Source organism: Neolamprologus brichardi, chromosome 3 (genome assembly GCF_056152115.1).
Source record: "Neolamprologus brichardi isolate AB-2024 chromosome 3, ASM5615211v1, whole genome shotgun sequence".
NCBI lineage: Eukaryota > Metazoa > Chordata > Actinopteri > Cichliformes > Cichlidae > Neolamprologus > Neolamprologus brichardi.
In genome coordinates this window covers 52,559,742-52,584,304 of record NC_142106.1, presented here as the reverse complement: position 1 = coordinate 52,584,304, position 24,563 = coordinate 52,559,742, and the positions used below count along the sequence as shown (strand labels likewise).

Genomic DNA, 24,563 nt, shown 5'->3' with positions numbered 1-24,563 from the left:
CTTCAGCTGTTTGGAGTTTCCATTTTCTAAACTTCTACATTCTGAACCTTCTTCAGCTCTGAACAGATGATGAAACACTGAATGATTTCAAGCTCACACTTTGTCTAAGAAACTTACATCTTTCATTCTTTATACAGATTGTGGAGCTGTGGTTTGTCAGAGATCAGCTGTGATTATCTGGCAGCAGCACTGAAGTCCAACCCCTCCCATCTGAGACAGCTGGACCTGTCAGGAAACAACCTGAAGGATCCAGATGTGAAGCAGCTGTCTGATCTTCAGCAGAGTCCAGACTACAGACTGGAGACTCTGGAGTAAGTAGAGTGATGGAGTGAGTGGGTGGTGCTGTCAGCAGTATTGTACTAAACACAGTCAGTATGAAACAAAGATCCTGTGTTTCCTGTAAAGCTGCAGCTTCTCAGTGAAGCTGTGAGAGGAGAATGGTGACAGGCTTCAGGATTGGACACAAACACTTACTGTTTCTGCCTTTTTGTCACCTTTATGGTCACAATAGAAATGGCTGACACGCTCTGATCAAACACTGTCAAAAGCCAATCAGCTCTCTGCACAAAGCAGCACGCAGACCAATGACTGCATTCATTTCTAAGTTTAAAGCAGTGAAGAACACAGTCTGTAGGTGAGGAAGAATTTAGTGAGAGCAGATGTTTGGATGGAATTCCTCCAGTTAACAGCTGGAACCGTCCATCTGAATTGTTGGGCTTGTTGTTGGGGTCCTACAGAGCTCAGAGTGGACACACCAAGGTTCTTCTAATGAATGAAAGTCCAAACTCAAACTAGGAGTGAAAAACATTTTCATCAAATTCAATAAAAATCTAAAGATTAGAAAAAGTGAAGCAACAATGAGTCCTAGTACAGTCCCAGCACTGAAGTCCCTGCTGCTCTTTATACTGGATGTGCTGCATCACCTACTGACAGCTGATGAAGAGTCTCTGGAAACACTCGTTTATCTCCTCTGCTCTTCCTTCGTCTCTCTGCAGGTGGAGCTGATGATGGTAAACAGGACGGTGTGTGTGCTGAGAGAGGAGGAGCTGTGTCCTGATGATCCAGAGAGGTTGAAGCAGCAGCAGCTTGTGTGTAGAGACGCTCTGACTGGGCCATGTTACTGGGAGGTGGAGAGGAGAGCTTCATCCAGCTGTGACTGACAGAGGAATGAGAAGAAGTGCAGATGACTGTCAGTGCTGCAGAGTGAACTGCCCTGAGAACAGCTCCACTGTCAGATACAATGTAGAGTCCAGCATCATCCCTGTGTGTCCCTCTGGATCTGACAGAGGACCATCAGTGTATCTGGACTGCTCTGCTGCTGCTCTGTCCTTCTACAGTCTCTGCACAGTCTCTGTCTGACTCTGGCTTCAGATCCTCCTGGATCAAACTCACCTGGAAAGACTTTCAAACATCACTCAATAGATTTGAATACAGAATATATTTGATATATACTGTAGATGTACTGTAGAGTAGCAGTTTGTCACTTGTAAATACAGTCTGTGAGCAGCTATGAGCTGAAAGATCTTTCTAGAAACACGAAATGTTTTCACTCTTCTGTTGCTTTTTCATATATTTCCACAACATTAATATTGATCCCACCTGTCTCACCTGTTTCATGCTTTTATACATAATAACAGGACACGTGTGATCTGAGCGCTGCTGTGGTTGCTGGGCTGCACATCTTCATTTAGATAACAGAGACATCTAGTGGTTCAGAGGGAGAACTGCAGGAGGTGGAGCTGTGTTTTAGCATGGAAAACTTTTTTATTTTTATCTTTTAGGCGCAGATACAAATATGACAAGTATCAGTGTAAGATACAAAAGCTCAAATCAGTTAGCAGAGGAAAAAGTGATCACACAGCAATGTAAGAATAGAAACATAACAGTGAATCTGGACATGTATACAGATGGAAGCAAACAAACAGGATGTAACACTACATTAAAGCCACAAATGGGAAGAAAACAAAGCCAAAGGAAAATATATTTGATCTCAGGAATCCAAATCAGATGCTTTAGAGCAGGGGTCGGCAACCCTGGGCACGCGTGTCACAGCTGGCACGTGAAGGGTTAACTGATGGCACGACCATAGCTGGACTGGCCATCGGGCATCCCGATGGTGATTTTTCGTTTTTATGGGCCAATGATATTTTTTTATGATTTTTTTTTTTTTGTAACGGTATAAACGATGGAAGGTGGTGGATTGTCCGGATGCTGGTCGATGTGTAAAAACAAGTCAGTTGTTTGGTGGTGGCTATGGCGGAGCTTCCACAGAGGCAGCAGGTGGATGAGGGAAAGGGGAGGCAGGAGGAGCAGAGACCCGAGGCAGCCGCCGGTCCGAGTGTTGGCCCCCTTGAACTTTCCCACATTTTGTCACATTACAGCACAAACATGAATCAGTTTTACTGGAATTCCACGTGAAAGACCAGCACAACATGCATGTATTCATTATCATAATTTAACCATTTAAAATTGATGTCTTAAATTGATTTTATGTAAAATAGCAATAATTTTATGGTTGCATTAAATAAATGCATGACTAATGAATGAACTATTTCAGTAATTAATTTAAAAAATCTACATAATCAATTAAAGATATATATTAATAATGAATTATCCATTAATTTCATTTAAAATGTTTCAATATTTGTTTATATACAATTCAAATTAGTTAATTACATATTTAATCAATTATTGGTTTGTTTTCTATTTTAATTATTTTACTGACACATTTAATGAATTATGTAATGATGTATTTATTTAATTCACGTTGCTACTCCTGTATGGAGAACCACAGGAGCCACGCGCATCGAAATAAAGAATTCTGTGCTTAAATAATGAATTGTAGAATAAATTCTGCATTTGTAAATTCATTTTTGAATTCTCATTTAATAAACTGATTTTTGAAATGCTTTTAAAAACTGAATTTTAAAAAACATTTTTGAATTCCAATTTATTAAACTGCATTTCAAAATCCTTTTTCCAATTGCACTTTAATAAACAGCATAAATTGCATGAATGAAGGGATCCTGCAGCGAAACGGAGAGCTCAACCTCTGACATAGTGCCTGTTTACTCAGTCTGACCACCTGTGAAGTTAACGCACTAACGTGGCTAACGCTAGCATCACCACACGTAGCCCCGTTATTTTAAGGTCATCTTAGCTTATGAAAGTTTTACGTCGCAGCTGTACGAGCTAGCTACGTGTTTTGTAAGCTGCTGTGCTCTTCACAAATAAAGCTGGAAGCAGTTCAGACTATTAGAACCAGCACTGAGGCCTGTTACATTTATACAGTGTTAGAGCAACAGCTGCAGCCTACAGCCTTTAAACTAGCGATTAAAATGCTGACAGTAATCAGAATCAAAAAGGGTTTTATTGCCAAATGTTGAGTAGGTTTACAACATTAGGAAATTGCTGCGGTACTTAGTGCAAACATACTGTCATATAACACTTAAATAGACATAAAAATAAAAATAAGAATCAAAAGTGCTAAGTAGATAGATATATACATGAGTGCAGGTGGTGATCATTGCCAAACATGGAATGATGCAGTGAACACAGCGTAGGGTAATGTGTTAGTGGTGGGAACAGTCATACGGTTATTGTTCATGAGTCCAACAGAAGAGGGGAAGTAACTGTTCTTATCGCGAGAGGTTCTGTTGCGAATGGACCGGAGCCTCCTGCCTGAGGGGAGCAGGTCAAACAGACTGTGTCCAGGGTGAGAAGGGTCAGCTGAGATCCAAGCTGCACGCCCCAGTGTCCTGGAGGTGTGCAAACCTGTGTTTAAATAATAAAATTAGTTTAATTATCATGTTAGATCTTTTCAACTCCTGGCTCAACCCAGAGCCTGCATCCCCAGAACGACCTAGAAACAAAACCTGTATATTAGCATAAACTTCACATTTAAAACTCAGTTTCCCCCCTGTCCTTCCCTCACTGTGATCCACACTGTGCTATAAAAAACAAAACTTAAAACAGAACAGTTATCAGTCATGTGCTTCATACAAAATTTGCGTATGTTTTAGTTTCACGTTGATCCTCTGAGTGTCATGGTACTTCTTTTAATTTGACTTTATCAAATCGAACCAAAATAGGTTTGCTTTCTTTACTTTGCTCATTTTCCTCCAGCACCACCTCGTATCACATGCCCTTTCCCTTGGACCAGTGTTTGTTATTCCATGACTGGATTTGGAATGTGACAAGTCTACCAATCCCCTATATAACTCCTACATTTTGCTTTGTTCTATTTTCCTTCTATAAAATGTAATTGACTTCTACAGTGGCCTGCTTTGGTTAATGGTAACATCAGTAATATCAAACATTTTCTCCCCTTTAGCATTTGGCATTTTTCCAACAATATAATGTGATACCATAATCTAAACCCAGTCAATAAAACAACATTTTCTTAAAGCAAACATCAGCAACCCAAAATTAGCCACCCAAGGGTCGAGTCTACAGTTCCACACTCTCATGTGAACCTTTCGGTCTCCCTCTCTCTCTTGTGCTCCTGCTCCTGCCAAAAGCAAAGCAAAGCATCCACCCTTTTCTTACCGGCGTCGTGAATTGTTTGTCAACATCTACTCATCCTAACGTTGGTCCCGTCTTTGTCTCAGTGTCGAGTCAGTCAACCCTTTAGTCCACATGGTCAGTCCAGTCACAGTCCAGTCACACACATCATGCACACGCATTCACACTAGATCTCGCTGATAGTGGAGCCTCACGCGCAAAGGATCAGATTCTCCACCCTCATCAATATGAGCTCATTTATTTGTTTTTTCTTTTGTTTTTAGAAAAAGACTTCTTTATGATCTTGGACTGGACTGACTCGCTGCAATCCTTTTAGACAGGAACTCGCAGGTTCCCACAGGTGACCTTTTCCTCAGCCCATTGTAATCTGGAAAAGCTCACCTTATATTTGCTCTCACAAAAATGTTTTACAGCGCTGTTAATTCAATCTTGCAGGCCTGCTTAGAACAAAAAAGGAGAAAAGGAGAGCTGACTATTAGCTCATCAGAGCAAAAACATCATCACCAAAGGGGGCGACACCTGACAGTTTTCTCTAAGTGCACTGTTACAAAAATAATGAGCCCCTCCTCGACATGTCCATGTTTAGTAAAACTCCCTCTATTGAAATAAGAAAACAAGCCAAACCTAACTGACAGAATGAACCCATCACTAAAACAACAACCCCAAAAATCTTCATCACAGAAAAGTTTTGCTTACTAATCTAACAATATGTTGTGGGAATTAGAACTTTCCGGGCCATAAAGCTTTTGCCCGACTCTTGGCTTAACTAATACTTACATAGTCTGAAATCAGACTTAAAATCACTCCCTCTGTTCATTTTGCCCACATCATATTTCAGTGGTTGGCCTCAGGTTCTTCAGCTTCCTGACAGTCTGAAGTCAACTGACATAGTTTCACCTGCTAAATACACAGAAAATCTTGTTAAAAGCCGCACAGTTTGCCCAGCAATAATATTCCCCATTAAGCACTTTCTAAACACTTTATAACAATGTGTCATCACTAAATTATAAACTTCTTCTCCAAATCTGCACGACTGCACTTAGTCACAGACTTCATTTAATTGTCCTGTGGCTGCTATCATATATTTTACCAAACAATTCTTCTCACACAGTCACAGATATATTTCTCTCAATGCAAACTTCACTCATGTCTCAGACAGGAAACTTGACTTTTTCTTTTTTCTTTTTTTTTCTGTCCCCACTCATTCAACTAATTTGCATATTGAGTCACATCTCGAGAAGTTGCCCTGACAAGAGAAATGCATATTCAAAACATGGCATTTCTACATGTGTGTTTTCTATTTTTCTAGTCATTTATGTATTATTAGTTTATTTATTTATTTATCTCTCTCTCTCTCTTTTTTTCTTTACCTTTTTGTTGCGATGCTCTGGATGTTTCTAAACCCACAAATTCAGCCTCAATTTTCAACCCAATTTTCCTATGCTGTCACTTTAACACGTCCAGCCTTCACCTGTCACCGGTCCTCGTCCCCTCTTCTCTCAACTTCCTGTGTGGCCTCCCAAATCAAACACAGGCCCAAATCAGCTGTTTCTTCTTCTCTGTTCATTCTCTCTTCCTCTTTTCAGTCTTTTCTTGGCGCTTAACTCCCAGCATGGCAAATATGAACCTCAGACAGTCCCATCCAGTGGTTTCACACAGTCATGTCACTGGTACACTTTCCAGCTTGTAATTCAGAGCGCATGTTTTCATCAACATACATGCTGCTGGACCCTTCAGTGTTTTAGGTCAGTTGCACTGTCTTTTTGCCTGCTGTTAATTCTTCAAGTCCACGGTGTTGTTCTGTCTGTCTTCTGTCTTCATCAGGAGATTAACTGTCCTTTAATCTTCTTCTGAGGATGAGGACAGAATGAGAGGTCAAGCTGTAAAATGTCTCCTGTTCGCCTCATATCAGATCCCATCTTAAGCTGAATTTGTCCTCTCAGCCGCAAAAGAATCCGGGTCACTGGCACCAATTATTAAATTCCGTTCTTTTGAATTTTTTTTTTCGACAGAGAAAGACTTCTGACTCAGAGTGGTCAAAGCTCAAAAAATGATATTTATTTTTACATAATAATAATAAGTAATAAATGCTGGTGTGATTTATTTTTTGATTTTGGTGTGTAATGTGAGAATTGATTGGATGATTTAATTGTTTTTTCTTGATTTTGAGGTCGTATACACACTTAACAGGGTGCGGTCTACTTCCTCTTTCTGATTCTAAACAGCATGTTTGATGAAAATAGTTTATCACAAGCATGTTTTGAGTGATTCTAAGTGTGTGAACGTTGTGGGTACTGCATCTGAGTGATTCTGTGTGATTTGTACAAAATAATAAATAAGTAATAATAACACTACTGGGGTGAAGATCGTGGGTTCATAGCAGAGTGCGTGAAAAGAGGAAGTCTGAGAGAAGAGAGTGTGTGTGTGTCTGGCAGGAAGTGAACAACTTTGCATGCCCATAAAAGGAACTGGTTGATGTGTGGGAAAATGATATTAAATAAGTGTTTTAGTGTGTTAATACAGGTGCACATGGACTTACTCAACCTCAAAACATGAGTACAGCGGCAAAATGATAGATTAACAGAATTGGGACGACAAACAGGCCAGCCTTTGGCTTAAACATTTTACAGCTTGACCTCCCATTCTGTCCTTATCCGGAGAAGAAGCTTAAAGGACAGTCAATCTCCTGATGAAGACAGAAGACAGACAGAACATCGTGGACTTGAAGAGTTAACAGCAGGCAAAAGACAGTGCAACTGACCTATAACACTGAAGGGTCCAGCAGCAGCATGTATAATTACCACTGATGGAACATGAGCTTTGAATTAAAAGCTGGAAACTTAACCAGTGACATGACTGTTTGAAGGCACTGGACGTGATATTTGCCATGCTGGGAGTTAACCGAGAAGAAAATACTGAAAAGAGATGAAGAGAGAAGAAACAGAGAAGAAGAAACAGCTGAGTTGGGCCTGTGTTTGCTGGAGATTTGAAGGCCACACAGGAAACTGTGAGAAGAGGGACAAGGACCAGTGAGAGGTCAAGCCGGACGAGTTCGAGTGAGAGTGTGTGGGGAATTGGATTGAAAATGGAGGCTGAACTGGTGGAGGTTTAGAAACGTCCAGAGCATCATAACAGAAAGGTAAATTTAAAAAAAAGGAGAGAGAGAAAGAAATACATAAACTTATAATTACATGAATGAATAGAAAACACACAGACACAAATTGTTACATGTGAAATTATTTTTGGAGAGAATCAGAAGTGAGACAGTTTGAATCCACAGCTCAGTGCAAAGATACATGAATTAAACCTGATTAGAAAAACACATCAAGGCAACGAAGATCAGCTTACACTCAATATTAATATGAATACAAATATATAGACACAACGGAGACACGCTTACACTTATGAATGTGAATACATGACATAAATTGGTGTTTCTGGCCGGAGAGAGAGAGATGTGTTGTTTAAGCAGTGATGATAATAATGAAAATGTCTTAGTTTTGTCCCTTTTAGGTGAAAAGCAGACCTGGATCAATTTTCCACATGCAGCAGTCGGAAGAAAGTTATAGGTTAACATCACTGGAAACGTTCAGGCCAAGTTTCTGGTTGAATTGTTTACAGCGTCATGCATCACTAAACCTGACAAGTGAGCTCTCGCTCCTAACTGAAGACGAGGAATGCAGCTCCAAAGAGCAATAACATGGCAGTTAAAGAGAGACAGTGGAGAATACAGGACAAAGCGGAAAGAGAGCTGCCTGTTACTGGACTGTTGAAGTGGGAGAGGACAACGGAGTGAGAGGAGTAGGTGAGAGCACAGAGGAATGCTGTTATTTAATGTAGAAAATCAAAATTTGGGTTAGCAAACCTGGGGAAAAGAAAACTCACTGCTTAAGTGGGAAAATTGTGAAGGAGTCTGAAACACTGCAAAAAGAAACATATACAAAATCACACACACAAACAGAAAATGTATTAACCTTACTGACACTTACAAATACAAGAGAGCTCATGAAGAGTAGAAAGCATCTTCAGCATGTGAGTCTGTTTATCATCTTGTCCAAGTCGCTTAGTGTGATGAAAAAGTGATACAAAGAACAGTGGACTCATAGCAAAGTAGTTAAAAAAATGATCCAATTATAGCAGAGAAATGTGTAGGAAAGGCAGCTTTGAGAACGCCCTGGTGGATCTGCAGCTCCACTGCACAGACATCGATGTTAAAATAGTGTGAATTTAACACACTTAAACCCTGAAGTTGAGGAATAACTCAGGGAAGTTCCACGACAATAGAGTGATTTTTGTGAAAAGGAAAAAGTGATTAAAGCTTAACGTAGTTTTTAGAATAGTGAATTAGGAGTGCTCCTGTACAGATTTATCAAAACAAGTGATTACTGTAGAAAGAAAATAAAAATAATTCAATAATGTGGTAATGGTTAAATATGCATTTCTCTTGTCACGGCAACTTCTTGAGATATGACTCAGTATGCAAATGAGTTGAATGACTGGGGACAGGAAAAGAAAAAGGAGAACTTGAGTTTCCTGTCTGACTGGATGAGTGAAGCTTGCACTGAAAGAGACACTGTGACTGTGTGAGAAGAAAAGCTTGGTAACAGACAGGATAATTAAATAAAGTGGTCAGGTCTGTGACTAAGTGCAGTAGTCCAGATTTGGAGAAGAAATTTAGAATTTAGTGATGATAGATTGTTATAACGTCTTTAGAAAGGGCTTAATGAGAATATCAATGGTGTGCAAAACTGTGCGGCTTTTAACAAGATTTTCTGTGTATTTAGCAGGTGAGACTATGTCAGTTGACGTCAGACTGTTTTCTTATTTCAGTAGAGGGAGTTTTACTAATCATGGACATGGTTAGAACATTTAAAATTGTAACAGTGCACTTAAGAGAAAACCTGTCAGGTGATGATGTTTTGTGTTTTGATGAGCTAATAATCAGCTCTCTTTTTCTCATTTTTGTTCTAAGAAGGCCTGCAAGATTGAATTAACAGCGCTGTAAATATTTTTGGGAGAACAAATATAAGGTGAGCTTTTCCAGATTACAATGGGCTGAGGAAATGCCGACCTGTGGGGACCTGATCAGCTTGTAAGTCCCTGTCTATGTGACGTTTGAGCCACTTCCTGTTCTCAGTCCCAGCGTCCTGATCACCGAGGTTTCTGTTGCTCTGATATCTGATATTGATTATATTGGTAAACAGGCTGTAGCATAAACATCAGGTCTGTTCTGAAAACTGGCTTTATTTTTTCAAAGTAAGGGAATATCTGTGGTCTGATACCGCGGGCTCATGGGCTAAGGACTTGGATTGACAAGTCAAGCGCAGATGATTGTGTTGTTTCTTATAAAGGCTTGTGTGTGTGTGTGTGCCTTCCTGTGTGTGTCCTTGTGTCAGTGGAACTGAATCAGTGTGTTAGAGAAAGTGCTCCTCTGCTGTGCCGTCATCGTGTGGATGCTTCTTTTAAAGTTGGAACTCATGTTTTTATGATCTGCTTCATTTCATTGAACCTTTATTTCTAACCATGAAGTCCCTTTGAGGTTACAGCCTCCTGGTTAGGTTTAGGCTGTTATTGTGCTTCAGGCTGAAATATGAGGAGTAAGGAGTGGGGCTGGTTAGCCCTCATGACCCTCACCATAACACATACGTCACAGGACAGTGTTTACCACAGAAACTCCATGAAATGATCAATGAGAACTTTAGAAACCCATCAGTGTGATGCTTCCAGTACAACAGCACCTCTGAGTGTGTGTGTTTACCTCTCAGACTAACTCCACCCTGACATCAAGAAGATGGAGGAAGAGGATGGAGCAGGATCTGCAGCATCCAGCTGTGTGTCTGTGAGGAGTGACCGGTCCAAAGAAAGACCTCCAGAGTTCAGTAATGAACCTGCAGCAACAATGTAAGAGAGCTGCTGACTCATTTATTCAGTGTAAATAATGTCACACTGGGTCAAAGGTCAGGGAGTAAAAGTGTGTTTTAAAGGAGGTTTAAAAGCAGCGAGTGAAGGAGCCTGTCGAGGTAAATCGTTCCATAACTGATCAAATTCAGTTGGTGATGTAGGCTGATCCTGTTTCTGTGTCATTGATGCTGTTCAATCAGGTTGTGTGAGAGAAACATAAAGAACTGTTTTCCTGTTAAATTAACTCCATCTATGATAATGTTACAGACTAACAGGACAACCATAACGTTTGTTGGCTCGCTGTTTTATTAGCCATAGCAGCTAACAGCTACCTTAATTCTAGCTTAGCAGACTGCTAATGTGGCTATGGGATAAAGGTACTTTGGGAGGCTCCCTTATTTCCACAGGGGTTGCAGCAGTAGATGGATCCATGTGTTTGATGCTTCCTGATGCAACACTTCTAGTTATCTGGGTTTGGGTTTGCTTTTTTACATTTAAAAAGTTGAATTTGCTTTGGCAGTTGAAAGTTTACACAGCGCTGTGGACCTCTGTGTGAAATCAAGCATCTGGTTCACAGAGAGGATAACCCTCAAATGGGTTGTACAACATTATATAGTGAGACAAAAACCGAGATTATCGTAGCCATCGCTCTCTTGCATGGACGTGGCAGTCTTGCTGTCTGCTGCGAATCCTCCCCGTACCTCCGTGACCTCGTCTGGTATCTGCTCCCTCCTCTGTAAGAGACAGTAAAGGAAAACACGTCTCTGCCTAGTCTTGAAAATCTAATCTTATCATCCATTGTTCTTCTAGGGCCTCTTCTTCTTGTGGCCTCAGGTAACTGCTAATATTTAAATGGCTAACATTAACATGTGTGCCAGCTAGGATAACATTTATGATGAAATATGATGAATTAACTGATGTTGAAACTGGAGCTTTACTGACCTCTGAAATTCCTCCTAAAGTGTTATTCAGTGTTGTGACAGTCAGCTGCTTCAGCTGCTGCTGGGATGGGCTGTGGCAAAGAGAACAGAGAAAATCAAAATCAGAGTTGTTCAATTGCATTTGGTGACGTGACTAAAGCAAATCTTTCAAATAATCCCACCATCAACGTGATGTTGTCTCCTTTACTACGGTTACTTTACTTGGTCACCGTGTGAATTTCTTTGAAATGAACCAAATTCTTTTATTTGTTGGTTGTTGCATATTTAAGCTCTACAGTCAGGAAAGGAGGAGATGAGGCCTCAACAATGTTGGGTTGTAGCTGTGGTTCAGGTTAGAGTGAGTGTCCATGGAATAAATGTAAGTCAGTTAACTGGAAACATGACTGTGTTAAAACTTTTTTTTCCCTTTTTATAATGAGTCTAATCAAAGGTGTACAGAAGTATCTCCACTTTGACTTTTCTGTGTCACCATCAGAGCTTCTGCACAGTGTGGAGAAAGATCCAGAAGCAGAGCTGGACTGCAGACAGCCAGTCAGAGCAGCTGTGTACAAAGTAAGACTGAACATCTGTCTGCTGATGGACTCATTTCTGAAAATTGGACTTCTTGTGTTGTTCAGACATTGAAGAGTTTTCTTTCTCTTTAGTCTCATTGTTTTTCTTTCTTTCAGCAGATGTTGGTCTGCAGGAGGTTTTAGATGAACATAAGATCAGTCTGAGGAGGAGATGTGAACGTGTGACTGAAGGAAGTGATGAAACAGGAAGTACAACCCTCCTCAACAGGATCTACACTGAGCTCTACATCACAGAGGGAGAGAGTGAAGAGGTTCATACCCAACATGAGGTGAGGCAGCTGGAGACAGCTTCCAGGATGGACGCCCTCCATGACGCTCCAATCAGGTGCCAGGACATCTTTAAAGCCTTACCTGACCAACAGAGACCCATCAGAGTGGTTCTGACCAACGGCGTGGCTGGTGTTGGAAAAACCTTCTCAGTGCAGAAGTTCACTCTGGACTGGGCAGAGGGCTTGGAGAACCAACATGTCAGTGTGGTGGTTCTGCTTTCATTCAGGGAGCTGAACCTGATCAGGGATGAGCAGTTCAGTCTTCTGGAGCTGCTCCATGTTTTCCATCCAACATTACAGAAGGTCACAGCAGAGAAGCTGGCTGTCTTTCATCTTTTGTTCATCTTTGACGGCCTGGATGAAAGCAGACTTTCATTGGATTTCACCAACAGGAAGGTGCCGTCTGATGTCACACAGAAGTCATCAGTCAGCCAGCTGCTGACAAACCTCATCCAGGGGAATCTGCTTCACTCGGCTCTCGTCTGGATAACTTCCCGACCTGCAGCAGCCAATCAGATCCCTCCTACATGTGTTGACAGGCTAACAGAAGTACGAGGCTTCACTGACGCCCAGAAGGAGGAGTACTTCAGGAGGAGATTCAGTGATGAAGAGCTGTCCAGCAGAATCATCTCCCACATGAAGACATCCAGGAGCCTCCACATCATGTGTAGTATCCCAGTCTTCTGCTGGATCACTGCTACAGTTCTGGAGCACATGTTGACTACAGAGCAGAAAGGAGAGCTGCCCAAGACCCTGACTGACATGTACTCACACTTCTTGCTGGTTCAGACAAAGAGGAAGAAGAACAAGTACCATGAGGGACATGAGACGAGTCCACAGGAGCTGACGGAGGCTGACAGGGAAGTTCTTCTGAAGCTGGGGAGGCTGGCGTTTGAACATCTGGAGAAAGGAAACATCATGTTCTACCAAGAAGACCTGAAGCAGTGTGGTCTGGATGTGACAGAGGCCTCGGTGTACTCAGGAGTTTGCACAGAGATCTTCAAAAGAGAGTGTGTGATCTACCAGAAACCAGTCTACTGCTTTGTTCATCTGAGCATCCAGGAGTTTCTGGCTGCAGTCTACATGTTCCACTGTCACACCAACAGGAAGACAGAGGTGCTGAAGAACTTTCTAAAACCAAAATCTTTAATCAAGATGATTTCCATTTTTTTTGATAATAAAGATCTCCAATCACTTGATTTATTTCTGAGGAGAGTCATGGAGAAATCTCTCCAGAGTAAAAATGGCCACCTGGACCTGTTTGTTCGCTTCCTTCATGGCCTCTGTCTGGAGTCCAACCAGAGACTCTTAGTAGGTCTGCTGGGTCAGACAGAGAACGGTCCAGGAACCATCCAGAGAGTCATCAACAACCTGAAGGAGATGAACAGTGATGAAATCTCTCCTGACAGAAGCATCAGCATCTTCCACTGTCTGATGGAGATGAACCACCTCTTATTATTTCAGGAGATCCAAGAGTTCCTGAAGTCAGAGAATAGATCACAGTTTCTCTCTGAGATCCAGTGCTCAGCTCTGGCCTTCATGCTGCAGATGTCAGAGGAGGTTCTGGATGAGTTGGACCTGCAGAAGTACAACAGAACAGAGCAGGGACGACAGAGACTGATTCCAGCTGTGAGGAACTGCAGAAAGGCTCGGTGAGTCCAGATGTGATCATTAACATCATTGATCAGTGTAGGTTAGTAGTTTAATTTTGAAAATAAAATCAGATTGTAACCACAAAATGTTTGTGTCCGTACGCTGCAACCTTCCACACCATTCCTTTATCGTACAGACTCAGCAGCAGCTCCATGGATCCCAAATCCAAGAGTGGAGAACAGATTTGAAGTGTGTCACATCCATGCAGTCACAGCTGTTTCCACCATGTTTCCACTGATATTAATCCTGTTCAGTGACACGTTTCATATCAGTGAATATGTTCTTTAGGACGTCCACTGACATGTTTAAGTGTCCTGCTGGAAATCACTCAAATCATCCATGAAATCCATGAAAAATCCTTTTAGTGTTTCTAACTTCACCCTCTGTCCTCTCTCTCTCTCCATCCTCCTCACTGCTTCTTTCACTGATAATCACACAAACATCGTATTCAGCTACAAAATAACACAACAATATCATCTGATGATCATTATTATAAGAGCAGGATCCATATTTGATATCAGAGTAACACACTGCTTGGTTATGTGCAGTCATCATCAGTGACTGTGGGTCAAACAGAAGCTCTCTGATTGGTTGCTGACCTTGGTCACCTGTCCACTCTCACCTGTTTGTGTTTGCTCTCTCTTTGCTGTCTCCATCCTCTCTCTCCTTTCTCTCCCTCTCTGTCTTTGTACCGTCACTCAGGTCCAATGGAAACAGTGACATTTACAAACCAATCAAAGACAAACTGATCCATGTCAGGTTATAACAATATTCAAAGTGAATACAGGCTGCTGCTGGACACAGACAGGTAACATCATTTTGACTTGCTGTCACCTGGATCTGGACTCATAAACACTGAAGCCCTGAACAGGAATACAAATCATTTTCTGCCAACTAGCGAAACACCAGCAGATAATGGCTCAGAAAGCTAAAATGAGCCAATCATTTCTGTGTTTAGTTCCCCTGAAATCAGATCTGATATCAGCAGCTCTGAGTTCATTCATCATTATTGTCCAGTGATGAGATTTCTGCTCCGTTTGGTAACAGTCAACAGGTTTTTCCTGCGTGTGGACGTGAACAGTCGTACCTGACAGCAGGTAGCAAACAGAGATCATCTTTCCAGCTGGAACTCTTCACTGAGCTGAACTCATTCAAAATGTTCTGGATTCAAAACAGGAAACAGTCCAAATGTGTGTCTTCACTCTGACTCTGGATCAGATCTCAGTGACAGACTGTGGACATTGTGGAAGCCTAAATGTGACACCATCTTCCTCCTTCATCTGCAGATTAAAGCCAAACAAAGATTCTCATTAAAAGTCTGCAGGTCTGAGAGAGACTCAATCGTTGTGTCATGTCAAACACAGTAAGAGGAGCTGAAGCACAGATGTGAAGAGCAGATTCATCAGATTATGACCTCACTCTGTTTTGTCTTCATATACATTCAGTCTGTGTTTATAATGCAGATTTTCTGCTTTTATAATAACACATTTTATATTTTCTATCATCACAGACTGACTGACTGTCGACTCTCAGAGTCTCACTGTGAAGTTGTGGCCTCAGCTCTGAAGTCCAACCCCTCCCATCTTACAGAGCTGGACACGAGTTGGAATGATGGCAAGCTACAGGATTCAGGTGTGAAGCTTCTGTGTGCTGGACTGGAGAGTCCAAACTGTCGACTGGAGACTCTGAGGTTAGTTCACTGACTGCAGATGTTGTTGTTTTTCTATATTTCAGGTCTTTGATTGATGTTTGAAACTTTCTTTAGTTCCTAAATGTTCAGGATGTGTCTGAAGACAAATGTGAAGAAGTTTGAGTGCTTTCAGAAATGTTGTGTCTTTCCAAATGACTGAACAACAGTTTTTCCTTTTGGCTCCAAACAGAAGTGACAGACTTGAGCAGGGTTCATTTAAAGGCTGACAGAAGTGGAGTGGTGACGGGGAGATGTTTGACAGGACAGTGTTTCAGCCTCCACAGGTTCATGTTGTGCTCCATCAGTCAGTGAAGATGAAGTCAGTGCTGATGAGGCTGTAGAGTGTGTGAGGGATGTGAATGAGGATGATGAAGATCTGATGATAGCAGATAAAAACAGGCTGCAGAGACTTTGAGCCATACAGGGCACACAGTGTGTGTACAGAACAGCTGAAATCATTATGGAGGCCTCACTGGAATATGGAAGCATCACAGTACAGCTTCAGTGAAGCTTTAAAGTCTCTGGTATGAGATGAGAAATGAAGCAGCCAGAGCTTTTTCATGAGTGGAAATCCACTGTGACTGTGAGCTGCTGCTACAGCCTCCAGATTAGCCAGCAGCTCATCCTGCTCAACATTTTCTCACCAACTTTAATGGAAGTGTGATGTTTTCAGCTGGAGTGATGGTCAGGGTGGCCTCCCTCTCCTCTTCTTCTCCTCTTCCTCTTTCATTTGTAAAGCCACTTCTGCTGCTTTCATTCATTTGGAAGTCCTGTAGCTGAGTTTGGGAGAGACTAACAGCCTCGGCAGCAGAGGGGAGAAAGGCTGTAACACCACCACTTTACTCTGTTCTACCTGTCACATCATTTTATCAGGAAACAAATATGCTCATGTTTTTACTATGTTTGTCTTGATGTAAGAAGATCACATGGTGCTTTTTATTATTGTGTTGGTTTGTTTCCTGTCTCTTGGATGGAGCCCAGCTGTGCTTGGCCCCTGGGCCTCTGGTCAGAGTGTGTGCTGGATAATCCGGCCCAGGATGAGGCCAAACTGACATGGGATGAAATGTCTGTCACATAATTGAGCTTAGTGTAGTTTCATTTCTGCACAATTTAAAAACAACCAAAACTTTGTTCTGTCTTTTCTATGTTATACTGTAGACTTTCTTTGATACTGTGTCCAAAAGAAGCAGCTTTTACTTTGAAGGGAAGCCGTCTCTGTTTCCTCTTCAGGTTGGATGATGGAAGCAAATTAGTGTGTGATGTTCTTTCAGTGTTGCACTTTGTAGACGGTCCCTGAGCACTGCTCTCACAGCCAGCTGCACATAGAGACCAGTGTTGTTAGTCCAGGTCAGAAGATGACTTGTTGGAATGAAAATGAGCTTGTAGTTTGTCTGCTTTAATAATGTGACTGGAAAAAGGTGTTGGACTTCAAATATGTCCATTTCTTTCACACTTCACCTTTAAAAGTGAAGCCTTGTGGTTCCTGGAAGGAAAAACACGACTTTTTCAAGTCTTTTTCCTGTTTTTATGAGAAATGTACGACTTTAATGTGAAACGTTCAGAGTTTTTTCTCTTGTTGTGTTTGTTTGAAGCTGCTTCCTGTTGGCTTCAGCTGTTTGGAGTTTCCATTTTCTAAACTTCTACATTCTGAACCTTCTTCAGCTCTGAACAGATGATGAAACACTGAATGATTTCAAGCTCACACTTTGTCTAATAAACTTACATCTTTCATTCTTTATACAGATTGTTGTGGTGTGGTTTGTCAGAGATCAGCTGTGATTATCTGGCAGCAGCACTGAAGTCCAACCCCTCCCATCTGAGAGAGCTGGAGCTGAACAGGAACAAGCTGCAGGATCCAGGAGTGAAGCATCTGTGTGGTTTCCTGGAGAGTCCAGGATGTGGACTTGAAACTCTGAGGTCAGTCAGCATGTTTTAGTTGTGCTGAGATGAATATGATGTGAAAGTTGTGCTGACACTAAACTGCAGACATCAGGCTGATATTATACTGATCCACACTGAGGATCTTCATGGTAAAGTCTGTTTTCTTCTTCTCTGGTTTAGTCCATTGACCGCAGCAGAACAATGTTCACATTTCAAACCTTCAAAGAAGAAGAAAAATCCTCCACTGGATAATTCACTGTGAAACTCTCCAACTCTTCATTCCACCTTAAAGTCTGTCTGACACTGAAATCCAAAGCAAAATGTGTGTTTGCTTTACAGACAGCAGTCCAACACAAATATACACACATCATCCAAAACACAGTCCAACATCCAAATCTCCTCCACTGCCAGCATGAATGATGGGAAAGAGAAGGAGGAACACTCTGACATTCAGGGTTAGAATGAGTTTCATGAAGCAGACTGTGAAGATCAAAGCTGCATTAGAAAGCTTACATGAATGAATGAGTGGACAGAAGTGGACAGAGATCATCTGAAGCACTTCAAAGGCTTTAAATCAGCACATTTCTCTTTATTCTTTATCAACTCTGTTAGTTTCTCTCAGTTTTCTGTGGAATGAAGCTAACAGCAGGCTAATAAGATGCTGACCAATAGGTTTCTATTAAAGGTTGTAATTTGTATATGAAAAAGTGCTTTGGCTCAGCAGGGATGTGCTTACAGGTAGAATACAGCTGCTGGATGGGATTAGCATGTCATAGCTATCTACCAAACTGCTAACTGGGGAATTTCAGGCCATCTATGGATCATTTTTGCTAACTGTTTATTCAGCTTAGGCTCACAGGGCTGGAGCCTGTACCCTAGCTGTCATAGGGCAAGAGGCGTGGTCCACCTGCACAGGTGAGCAGTCCATCACAGGGCCAACAGAGAGAGACAGAGAAGCACTCTCTCACATCCACATCTACAGCCAATTTAGAAGCACCAATGAACCTAAGCAGCATTTCATTGGACTGTGGGAGAACATCCAACCTCCACAGAAAGGCCAACAAGCTTCAACCTGCAACCTTCTTGCTTTAAGGCACTAGTGCTAACCACTTTTCCCTATTTCAGCCCAAATCCTGCATCTTCCTGTTTCTGACTCCAGGCCAGCTCCACTAACACTTTCTCATCAGACACTGCCACCTAGTGGAGGAAGTCTTAGTTCCATTTGAAGCTTCAGATTACTGTTAGTTCCTTTACAAAGAGGTGGAGGTGGTGGGGCCACAGCACCATCATCAAATAGGACACTTAACCTTTGTTTCCATATGCTGGGAACTTCCTGTTGTTCCAAGGAGGACTGGAAAATGTGTGAAAATCTCCCAGTCAGTTCCTCACAGCACACTTCAATCATTTCCCTCCCACAGCATCAGGACCAGGGCTTTTTCTCTCTTTGGTCCCACTAAGAGATTTCCACACAAACACCTCATCAGTGGGACTCTCAGAGCTACCAGCCCTTTGCTACAATCACAAAGCTCTTCATTGAAATCAATGATATCAAAGCTGGAATCAAATGAGTCCAAGTCTTCTGCTGATTCAGCATCACATTCATCTTTGCTCCTTGTTCTGCATCCCCACCATGGACTTCATTCCTTTCCAAGCCAGCCTCGAGTGTCCTTTATTCAGCTCATCCTCTGCTTTACTTTTACACCTGATTTTAGCTGCTTTATCTCTCTTTCAACAAGTTTCTGTGCCTCAGTCTTTTTCTTCTCTCCCTCATAACAAGACAGCTTCTTCTGCCTGAGAACATGTTGGAGTGATTTACTAATCCAGGGCTGCTTATTGGGGAAAATACTTCCTGTTTTCAAAGTAATCCCCATTTTTCCCAGAAAGAAATGTCAGTAGAAATCGATGATCTAAGTGAGAACATGAGCCTTTAAAAAGTCCCAGTGGGTGCAGTCAAAGCAGTCCCTCAGTCCCAGTATAGAGTCTTTGGTCCAGACTGGAACAACTGTGTGCCCAGTTTGAGCTCTCTTCAGTCTTGTGACCTGACAGACCCAGAGGGGCCATCACATCACATTTAGAAGCTCCCCTAATGGAGCCACAACACATGTCCAATACTTACTCTGTCTTGTTGGACCAACTAAAGAAATGATTCAAGGACTTAGTCACAAAACAGAGATTCAAATCTCCAAAATCCAACTGGCTGCATCAGGACATATAGTCTGAAACTCTGCACAGTTTCCTGTTTGAAGCTGCTTCCTGTTGGCTTCAGCTGTTTGGAGTTTCCATTTTCTAAACTTCTACATTCTGAACCTTCTTCAGCTCTGAACAGATGATGAAACACTGAATGATTTCAAGCTCACACTTTGTCTAATAAACTTACATCTTTCATTCTTTATACAGATTGAGTGTCTGTGGTTTGTCAAAGATCAGCTGTGATTATCTGGCAGCAGCACTGAAGTCCAACCCCTCCCATCTGAGAGAGCTGGAGCTGTATGGAAACAACTTGAAGGATCGAGATGTGAAGCAGCTGTCTGATCTTCAGCAGAGTCCAGACTACAGACTGGAAACTCTGAGGTCAGTAGAGTGATGGAGTGAGTGGGTGGTGCTGTCAGCAGTATTGTACTAAACACAGTATGAAACAAAGATCCAGTGTTTCCTGTAAAGCTGCAGATTCTCAGTGAAGCTGTGAGAGGAGAATGGTGACAGGCTTCAGGATTGGACACAAACACTTCCTGTTTCTGACCTTTATGGTCACCATAGTAATGGCTGACACGCTCTGATCAAACGCTATCATCAGCCAATCAGCTGTCTGAACAAAGCTGCACGCAGACCAATGACTGCATTCATTTCCAAGTTTAAAGCAGTGAAGAACACAGTCTGTAGGTGAGGAAGAATTTAGTGAGAGCAGATGTTTGGGTGGAATTCCTCCAGTTAACAGCTGGAACCGTCCATCTGGATTGTTGGGCTTGTTGTTGGGGTTCCTACAGAGCTCAGAGTGGACACACCAAGGTTCTTCTAATGAATGAAAGTCCAAACTCAAACTAGGAGGGAAAAAACATTTTCATCAACTTCAATAAAAATCCAAAGATTAGAAAAAGTGAAGCAACAATGAGTCCTAGTACAGTCCCAGCACTGAAGTCCCTGCTGCTCTTTATACTGGATGTGCTGCATCACTGACTGACAGCTGATGAAGAGTCTCTGGAAACACTCGTTTATCTCCTCTGCTCTTCCTTCTTCTCTCTGCAGGTGGAAGGATAGTCTTTGGTAAACAGGACGGTGTGTGTGCTGAGAGAGGAGGAGCTGTGTCCTGATGATCCAGAGAGGTTGAAGCAGCAGCAGCTTGTGTGTAGAGACGCTCTGACTGGGCCATGTTACTGGGAGGTGGAGAGGAGAGCTTCATCCAGCAGTGACTGACAGAGGAATGAGAAGAAGTGCAGATGACTGTCAGTGCTGCAGAGTGAACTGCTCTGAGAACAGCTCCACTGTCAGACACAATGTAGAGTCCAGCATCATCCCTGTGTGTCCCTCTGGATCTGACAGAGGATCATCAGTGTATCTGGACTGCTCTGCTGCTGCTCTGTCCTTCTACAGTCTCTGCACAGTCTCTGTCTGACTCTGGCTTCAGACCCTCCTGGATCAAACTCACCTGGAAACACTTTCAAATTCAAATTCAAATTTTATTTGTCACACACACAACCATACCCAGTATGACATGAGGTGAAATGCTTGCAGCTGTGCAATGCCCGATCATTAAATGACAGTGGTTTTACAGTATTTACAATTTACAGGTTATTACAAAATGTACAGATTTAACTTAGAAATTTACAGTAAAAATGTGCAAATAGCAGAAAGAGATTATAAGGAAGTGTACATGAAGAAAAACCAGAGTGTGTGTGGTGATGTGATGTGTGTGGGAGAGGTCAGTCCTACACCTGCTTCACGCAGCAATGTATTGTGCCATTTTCGGGGTCCACAAATCAAAACAAACGCACCGTGTTGGAACAACGACGACAAGAAACATGCTTAAAAGTAGTTAACTACTTAAAGTAGATGCAAACGAACACATTGATAATCGGGCAAATTATTACTCAATTTGAGTCCTCCCTGTCTCATTTAATTTATCGTCTTTACATCAACCTTGTCCTTGTATGTTCCAGGTACTGCACTCCCAAAGATTGAATGAACCTAAATTACGGCCATGAGTAATTGTAAGCACCACGGGGTAAGTCGAAGCCGCACACTGAACATGCTGAACATGCTACCTATATAAATCCAAACAGGAAGCATGTTTTAATAGTGTGATTTTGTCATCTGAACATCCTACCTATACGATGGAGCCATTAACCACGTAAGGTAGCATATTCTGATAAGGTAGCATGGATTGATAGACAAGACTATAAATTTTGGCTACGGTAGGATGTTTTGACAGAACACCGGTTCTCGTCCCCAACATTTTTCTTTTGTTAAGCTTACTGTTATCAAGGCATGGTAAATGAACAGTAAACCTTGCCTGATGACTAATCTTTCCGTTTCCCTCTCATTCATTTATTTGGGTTGTCATGGCAGAAGTATTAAACAATGCCTTTTATTAGAACATAAGCATTTAAATGCAATAATTGTATTTGAATTAGTTAAATATGAGTGGGCAACTCTGACCATGACAAGACTGCATTTGCTCTAAAAGATTAATAAAAATTTTTGACATATTGTTCTCATTATTTTTACTCTTCAGTTTTATGTGTTTTTTTTTAAGATGGTATCAGAAGTTTCTCCTACACCATGAAAAAAACCATCTGCACGTATTCTTTCACTACATCCACGATTCTCCTCTGTGGTCTTCCTCATTCATCCTGTTTGGAGCTTAATGTTCAACATCCTTTATCTATTAAAATTACAGAAGGAGAAGAAAGTAATCATCAGAGCAGGAATCATGATAAATGATAAATAGATTACCAGCACATACAAACATAACACTTGCATAATTTCTCTGATAACGCTGCATTGGATGGGTTTATTAACGGTGGGCTGAAATTGTACTACAGTCTGCTGGTGAGGAACTTTTTTGAGTGTTGAATAAAATGTCCTCCACAATCTGTGTATGAATTGTCATTAAAACCATAGAGATTCTTACTTATAAAGGAAAGAAAAGTGGGACAATGCCCATCAACATATAGTGTATATTTTCTGAAACATTACAAAGATACAGGTAATTCTGGGTTCACCTGAATTACAGATTAGACTGGTGGACAAACAGAGATGTTGTGTACAACTGGTGACAGCATCAGTGACAACAAATTAATCAGCAAGGCTGGAAGCAGAATTAGGAGGCGTCAGAGTCAGCGAGGGTCAGAGATCAATGAACAAATTGCCCACCTTCATGGATAATGCATCCCCCTCAAAAGGATTCAAAATTTGGGCCATGAAGAACAGTTCAGGAAACCTTTTTTTTTTTTCATCTGTGAAACTGTATAAATGAAATGTAAATTATGTTTAAGGCAAACACATTTGTAAGCCATAAGAAACAAACATGCTTTGCATTATACCTTCAAACATCTGTATAGATTTGATACATTATTTATTAACTGAATTTGCTAACATGTCTTACATAGTGAGAGTATTTCTTTTACTGATGATATTTCAATGATATGTATTTTTTATGACTAAATAATGCTCTATCGAACCTACCTGGCAATAACAGCAGGTGTGGCAATTTTGTAATTTGTTGTTTAAATTTGATATTATTTTAGGCAGTATATTTTCTTAGCCTTTGTCATACTCATACTTAACCCTCTCAGGCTCAAATTAAGTTTTTGTTGCTAATGCACAAAAGAATACCTGCAGTGGTACTTCTGAGTAAAAAAAAACTCATAAAATATGTATGTGGGGTGATCAGGTTGTTAGCTTTTAACTGTTGCAAATCTGCAACGCCTGCCTTGAGAGGGTTAACACAGCGATCTCAGAAAACAGTACAGTAATTTTGGGTGTGGATCACAGGGTGAAGAGTGGGGGTCACCCAGAGTCAGAATCTAGTGAGATATCAGTGTCACCTCTTACAGTTTTCCTGTAATCTGAGCTCAAAGATGAGAAAATATAGAGTACAGTAGAGTAAATTGGGTAAAGTTTACTGTTGATTTTCTGGAAAACCGTACAGTAATTTTGGGTGTGGATCACAGGGTGAAAAGTGGAGATGAACCAAAACTGGGAGTGGATTGTGAAGTACAATAGTGTCAGGACCAGTGTTGGTCAAGTTACTTGAAAAAAGTAATCAGTAACTAATTACTGATTACTTCCCCCAAAAAGTAATCCCGCTACTTTATTGATTACTTATTTTCAAAAGTAATTAATTACTTAGTTACCTAGTTACTTTTTAAAAACACGATTTACAACCTGAATAGGTGATAAAGTGATAGATTTTTCAGCCCAATTCTACTTTTTCTACATAATCCATCATACAAAATGTAATCAAATGGAAAAGTCTCTTTTTAAAACTTGTTTTATTAGTTTTAATCTTTTAACTTTATGCATCAAGCAAACATTTAATCATATGCAACATTCTCTGACTGGAAGAAATTAGTTTAACATTTAAACCTATTTTCTTCACATTCCAGCACATAAAATATATTTTTTTGTGTGTGTTTACACTCAGTCTTTCAAATAGATGGAAGTAAACCACAGCAGAAAATAAATAACATCAAAGACTAGCAGTCCTGTTGCTCTATTTTCACCTGTAAAGCAGGAGTAGGGTAGGCGGATGTTTACCCTGGTGCAGGTGTGCCGCAGCGGTCAGTGGAAGAATCCGCGAGTTTCTCTGTGAGTTTCCCATTACGTCGTAGCTACTCGGAGCTTGCTTGGAAGTTTAGGGGTTTTTTTTCGCTGTAAAAAGAAGTTTTGTTCCCACGCACAACGGACACTAATGTTTTTGTCACTTTTTATGGACTCAAACTCAAAGTAAGGTCAGTACTTCCACGCTTTAAACGCTGCATGCTCATACTCTCTCCCACACTCGATATGTTATCCATTGTTGATCTGCACACAGCTGTTGTCACGAACGTCGCACTCGCTTACGTCACTGTCATGAGACATTCTCGCAAAAAAATCACGGTTTTAGTAACGCAGTAACGCAGTGTTCCTACGG

The 24,563-nt window shown here is 41.3% G+C and overlaps 1 protein-coding gene across 1 annotated transcript; it reads left to right on the top strand.

The window, feature by feature from the left end:
- Nucleotides 1–10,295: 10,295 nt before the first annotated feature.
- Nucleotides 10,296–21,607, top strand: LOC148105792 (protein NLRC3-like). Its single transcript, XM_087838395.1, has 8 exons — nt 10,296–10,425; nt 11,842–11,918; nt 12,035–13,859; nt 15,371–15,550; nt 17,294–17,467; nt 19,829–20,002; nt 20,675–20,692; nt 21,586–21,607. The coding sequence occupies exons 1-8, from the start codon at nt 10,316–10,318 to the stop codon at nt 21,605–21,607; spliced, it is 2,580 nt and encodes an 859-aa protein (XP_087694521.1). The 5' UTR covers nt 10,296–10,315.
- The last annotated feature ends 2,956 nt before the right edge of the window (nt 21,608–24,563 follow it).